Source organism: Orycteropus afer, unplaced genomic scaffold (assembly GCF_000298275.1).
Source record: "Orycteropus afer afer isolate SDZICR_OR568_19922 unplaced genomic scaffold, OryAfe1.0 scaffold00267, whole genome shotgun sequence".
Lineage (NCBI taxonomy): Eukaryota > Metazoa > Chordata > Mammalia > Tubulidentata > Orycteropodidae > Orycteropus > Orycteropus afer.
This window is the reverse complement of record NW_006921854.1, coordinates 1,544,206-1,550,538: the sequence shown is the minus strand read 5'-3', so window position 1 is coordinate 1,550,538 and position 6,333 is coordinate 1,544,206. Positions and strand designations below refer to the sequence as shown.

The 6,333-nt window shown below is 45.5% G+C and overlaps 1 protein-coding gene across 1 annotated transcript in view; it reads left to right on the top strand.

Moving 5' to 3' along the window:
• The first annotated feature begins 2,431 nt into the window (after positions 1–2,431).
• The window catches only part of RNF20 (ring finger protein 20), a 29,330-nt gene continuing 25,428 nt past the window's right edge, over positions 2,432–6,333 (top strand). The window contains exon 1 of the mRNA XM_007950313.2: positions 2,432–2,560. Coding sequence (XP_007948504.1) covers positions 2,432–2,560 — 129 coding nt within the window. The remainder of the gene's footprint in view (positions 2,561–6,333) is intronic.

Sequence of the window (6,333 nt, the reverse complement as noted above, 5' to 3'; positions counted from 1 at the left end):
ATACAATGCTTTTCAGCAGGTGAGTTCTCAAACATTGGTTCGCAGGCCTCTGTTAAACTGAATGAAATGTGAAGGCCATTTGAAGTCAATTACTTCTTTCCAGGCTAGGGATAGTGTTCTAGTACCAGGCACAAGGAGCATTTCCTCCTCATTGTTCTTATTTCGTCCACAGGCCAAGACCCAGGAGGCGCAGGACTATAGTCTTCACACTACCAGAAATCTAGTGTGATTTGGTTTGATCGTTTTTCAGTAATGCTGAAAGTTCATTACATCTGCTGTAATTAGGCACTTTCTCCTAATTTTGTGAGGCATACAGCTTTTTAGTGATAGGGCCAGACTGGTTACCTATCGTTAAAGCATAAAACAGTTTAATTGAATGGAAAGCAGTAGTTTGTCATTAACTAAAATCAATGTTAATTAGCTTAAAATAGACTAGTGTTGCGATCAGAGACCGTCAATTTTTTGGTTTGTCGAGGCACAAGAGTAGCAAGTAGCAGTTCTCAATCCTTTTTGCCCATTAGAATAACGGGGTGGATTTTAGGTGTTGAGGTTTTTAAAAGTGTCCATATCCAGGCCCTACCCTAGAGGGACCAAAGCTCCTCAAATGATTCTAATACACAGTAGCTAGGGCCGTATGTTGTTCCCTGTAAAAATAATTTAAAAGCACCGAAACTCATCAAATCTCTTCATTCAGCACCAGCACTTTCGTGTAACATTTGCCCAAGGTGTTTGAGGCTAGGTCGTGCCTTCCCGGAGATTGACGGCACCATCAGCCAATCGGTGAACAAGCCTCTAGACCGAAGACCAGGCAAAAGTACCAGGAACTTTTACCTCGGCAGAAAAACACAAGCTCGCAGTAAAGGCCAAGAAGCCCACAAACGTCAGGGACGCTCCCTCTCCACCCGCAAGTCGCAGAGTCACCGGGACTTCTTTCTGTAGAGAGGACCGCCTTCGAACCCGGATAGAGACGTCGCCCTTACTCGGACCGCGCGGCGCTCTAGTGTTGCGTCACTTCCGGCAGGAGCGAGTTGAAGCGATTTCCTCCGTCCTTTCCCTTCTCTCTCGCTCCCTGGCCCCGCCCCCCGGAAATTTCGCTCGGTCGTCGCCTGAGGGTCAGAGGTGAGAGGTGGGAGGGCGGCGCGGGCCTTGGAGTTCAGCTCCCGCGCGGCGCAAGTTGAAGAAACGAGGTTAGATCACGGTTGGGGGCGCGACGCGACTGTGAGGGCCCTTGGGAATCTCCAAAGCTCCCTGGTTTCGGAGCTCCTCTTCCTCCGGCCTGCAGTTGGCCGCGCTGGGGGCCAGTCCCTGGACCTTCGCAAGTTGTATTGTGGCCTTTGTCGCTGCTTCTGTTTCCTCTCTCCAGGGGAAGGCCACCTGAGGTTGCTGCCACTGTAGTCTATAGTCTCTATGATGTCAGGGTGCTTGTTAACGTCACCAAAGTGCTTTAGCATCCATTCCGCCCCCTTTCAGCTCCGAAACCCTGAGGGTCAGGTCGCGAAGACGAAATGATTATTCGCTTCCATTGTACAGACGAGGGGCACTTAAGCTCTTGAAGAACCCGCTCTTTCAAGGGAAAAGACTCCTAAAAGGTAGAACTGAATTCGTACCCGGGTCTGGCTTCCATCTCACTGCCAAGAATTCGGACTGACAGCCACCTTAGAGGACAGAGTAGAACTGCCCCGTAGCGTGTCCAAGGCTGTCAGTCTTTATGGAAGCAGACTGCCTTATCGTTCACCCGCGGAGTGGCGGGTGGGTTTGAACCGCAGACCACCTTAACGCTGCGCCACCAGAGCTCCTTCTGGCTTCCCTAGGGTTGCACAAAATCATGGGCAGAGAATTTGGAAGTAGGAGAGAAGATGAGACATCATAATGAGAACTAGCATCTGTAAGGGTTGCTTCGTGTCTGGCATTATGTTAAATTCTTTCTATAATTACATCAGCCACTTCTTACTATAAGCATGAGAAGCACATATGCTGTTAGTGCTAGTTTCGGAAACTCAGACTCAGTGACTTCTCCAGTACTAATGACTTAGTAGACGTCTCCCTGCTCTGTGGTTCTTCCAACGTTGTAACTTCCATCCTCATCAAACTGCCCTTTCCTGGTTTTGACAGCTGGGGAAATAAAAGGAAGAAATTTATTCTTGATCTTTTCTCCCCTTGCCCATTCTTTTACTTCTTATCCTATTTGGAAATTTCTACTCATGTAAATTCAATCCTAATTCTTACTCCACAGTTTACTTCTTTCCTAAGAGGAATTTAGGGATTGTGCTTGGTCTGGAATGTAAGCTTAAAGGGCTGGCTAGAAAAATGGTAGTTTTTGCATCACAGCTGGTCTCTTTTCAGACCTTTTTCTTCCCTCTCTCTCTGTATATCTTTCCTGAGTTGATGCATTTTTTTCCCTCCAGGGAAGCAGCTCGTATCTCGGGCCAGGATGTCAGGAATTGGAAATAAAAGAGCAGCTGGAGAGCCGGGCACATCTGTGCCTCCAGAAAAGAAGGCAGCTGTTGAAGATTCGGGGACCACTGTGGAAACAATCAAGCTAGGAGGTGTCTCTTCCACGGTGTGTGGAAACAGTACTATCAGAGTGTATTTTTCTGGTCAGTTGTAATCCAAAATGAGAATTTCTGAGAGGAGGTAGAGCAAAATCATTAAGAGTGTGGTGAGGAATGAGCGTCTGGAGCCACACTGCCTGTGGTTGACTCTCAGCTGCACCATTTTTTAGCTGCATTGCCTTTTGTTATCTTCCCTCTGTCTCTGTCTCCTTGTCTATAAAATGTAGTTACCATACCTGCCTCATTAGGATGGTGTGAGGATAAAATGAGAGTCCATTGCAAAGGTTTACAGTATGGCCTTTAACAGAGTAAGTACCTCATAAACATGAACTATTAATAGCTATTATTGAGCCAGATAATATGAATATACCAAAAAAAAAAAAAAACCCAAAAACCAAACTCACTGCCATTGAGTTGGATCCAGCTCATAGTGACTGCTCCTTGGGTTTCTGAGGTGGTATCACTATAGAAGTCGATTGCCCAGTCTTCCTTCCAAGGAGTGGCTGGTGGGTTTGAACTGCCAGCCTTCTAGTTAGCAGTCAAATGCCTTAGGCCAGTTTCATTAAACTGTTAATGTACTGAGAGCTCGTTGTAATGTTCTAGATCCATTAGGGGACAGATGCTAATGGTTTTGGTATACATCAGGGTTCTGTATTTTGGGGCTCAGCCATGGGGATATGGTGTTAAAATGCTGTAAATCTGTATAGTTCATAAAACCACATGTATTCCTTATTTAATTATGAGCCTGAGGCTCAGAGAAGTTGATTTTTTTTTTTTCAGAGTCAGGAACATTCAGAGAAAATTGTCGATGAAGTGCCATTTCTGAGGCCACCTATGCTTCAGCCACACCAAACTGCTGTCAGAAAGTGATTTTGTCTTAGCATTGCCTCACATCATGCACCCAAAGGACACTTACTCATTCAGTGAATGTAAATCTTTGTTGAGCATCTGTTGTTTACTAGACATTTTGATTACAGTGTGCAGGCTGGTACTGTTGTAAGACAAGGAGACACACTGTTTTAGCAGAGGTGGATATGTGCTGTTCATGGGGACAAGCACAGGCTCTAGGGAATCACGTAGCACAGTCTGGACTTTATCCAGAAGTCACTGAGGAGCCGCTGGGAGATTTTAACAAGGAAGTGATGTGTTCTGACTTATGTTTGAAGAACAGGTTGTAGAGGAGCCAGGGGCAGGAGTCCAGTTAACAGAATGTCACCTCTTGCACTTCCGGCCATTGCCCCACTTCCTCAAAGGTGAGAAGCTGGGGTATAATCCACTGATTCAGTCCCCACTGTTTGAAGGTTGTCATGGAGGCAGTAACTTTTGTGCTTCCAGGTTGTGTTGAAAGAGCTGAGATTGTAGGACTGAAAAACTGAGACTCCAAGGGGTGCTTGAAGCTGCAACACTTGCAGTGTGGGTGGAGCTGTCCACCACACACATGCTGAAATCTGGCAGGCTGACAGGGCATGTCATGGGGCACAAAAGCGTGTGCCGCAGGAGGCTGTGTTGACAGATTTGCCAGTGGACTGGATGAAGCATGTGTGAGAAAGGAGGCAAGATCTCCTCAGGATTTTGGAAGTATGTAGTTTCCATTCACTGAGCTAGACATCATGTGAGAGGAGCAGCTTTTGGGAGGATGTGGTGTTGGATATGTAAACGTGAGATAGCTATTAGACCTCTGAGGAGATAGGCAGTTAGAGTAATCTGAAGTCTGGAAAGAGATCTGGGCTAACGGTATTTATTGGGAAGTCATCATTTCGTAGATGATGTTTATCTAAATGTGTGAGAGCAGGGTTCTCATGCTGTAGGGCTCTGAGACATTTTCACATCAAGATGATGATAAGGGGCTAATCAAGAGACAGTGGAAGAGAGACAAGGTAGAAGAGGAGAGAGTGGGTTCCTAGAAGCCAAATGAAGAAAGGTTCCAAAAAAGTTGATCAGGCACTGCTGATCGATTGAGTAAGATGAGGACTGACCATTAGGTTTAGCAGTAGAGAGTTCATTGAAGACTTAACAAGAACTGAATTAGTGGAGCAGTGGGGGTGGAAGCCTCGTTGCAGGGAGTGTAGAACAACAAAAGAGGAATGAGGGGAAAGAGGAGCGTTCTGTAAAGTGGGGCACAGGAATGAGGCAATAGCCAGAGGGGAGTGTGGGGCTGAGAGAAAATGTCTGTCTGTCTTTGAAGAAAGGAGATACTGTAGCTTGTTTATCTGTTGACTGTAATGATTTGGTAAGAGGACAGAATTGATAATGTGGTAGAAAGAGGAGACAGTCACTGGTGTGATGTCCTTGGGTGGGAGCGAGAGAATGTAGTGTAGCGTGCAAGTGCAGGGATTGGCAACAAGAAGGAAGGCAGGAGGTGGAGTCACACACAGTTGGGTAGCTGTGGCTGTGGGAGGTTGGACGTTCTCTTCTGATTGCTTTCATTTTTTTTTTTCAGTGAAATCAGAAGCAAGTCTCGTCTGAGAGTGAGGATGGGGGAGGAAGTTTTGGAGGTTTGAAGAGACAGGAGAAGGTACGAAGTAGTGATCTTGAAGAGAGAATGCACTAGAGAGAAGCGGTAGGCCTGCTGGGTGGCTCTGAGGGCCTGCTCGAGGTTTGTGATCTTGAGCTGAAAGTGAGACTAATCAGCATGGGGCTTTAGTTTTTCCACTGGCATTCACCTGCATGGGGGTCATGTTGGAGTCATGGGAGAGTTGAGTGTTACTAGAATTGGGATACTTAGCAGGCAAGTGTGATGAATGAGCAAGGAAGGAGATGAAGATATATAAAAAGGGAGTGATTATGATGACTCCTCACTGTGTTTAAGTTTGGTAGAGGATGAAATGAGGAATTGAGAGGAATGGCTGAGGTAGGACCAATAGATTATAGATCAGGGTAGTATTGAAGAATTGTTGGAATCAGGAAAGTGGAGAGGGTGATCTGGAGAAACCATTGGTAGTTGTGCAGAATGGGATATTGGAAATTGTTTTGTTAGAGGATCTGCAGGTACTGCTGAGAATAACTGTGGGAGTTGGCGGCTGGGGCAAATAGAGGGCAAGCTCCTTGGAGAAGACATGGTCAACGAATTGATAATCCAAGATATTGAAGGATCATTATGTGGGACTTGAAATTGGTAAGAATTTGACAGTAGTAGGATTGGAGAAAGTGATGTAATAAGCTGAGTGCTAACTCTTCAAAGATGTGAAAGTGACCTGCACATTTATAGATGACGCAACAAGAACGGCTGGCAGGTGCCACAGACCAGTGGCATGTACAGCAAGGCTAAGGTTTTAGTGAGGAGGGAGGCCTAGAGGTCCCAGTGGAGAATGAGGAGGACAGCCACCTGCTTCCAGGCCCAGGGTTTCAAGAAGTCTGGGAGGAAACAACCACCCCTTGAGAGGGCTTCCAGGGAAAAGGTATTCCCATCCAACTTTCACTTAGAGCAAGAAGGGAAAGGTGGTATTCAGAGAAGAGTTTGAGGATCTAGTTTATTAATGGTATGAACACCACTATACTGGTTTTGATATTATTAATACAATTAATATGGTTAATATAATCAGTATACTAATAGGATTGATTAAAAAAAACAAAAACTAACTACCATTTAGTCAGATCTGACTCATAGCAACCCCTTCTTGGGTTTCTGAAGTGGTATCTCTATGGAAGGAGATTACCTAGTCTTCCTTCCAAGATACATGGGTACTAGAGACACAAAAGACCTCTACAAAGAAAACTATAAAAAGCTACTTCAAGAAACCATAAGAGACCTAAATAAATGGAAAAACATCCCATGCTCATG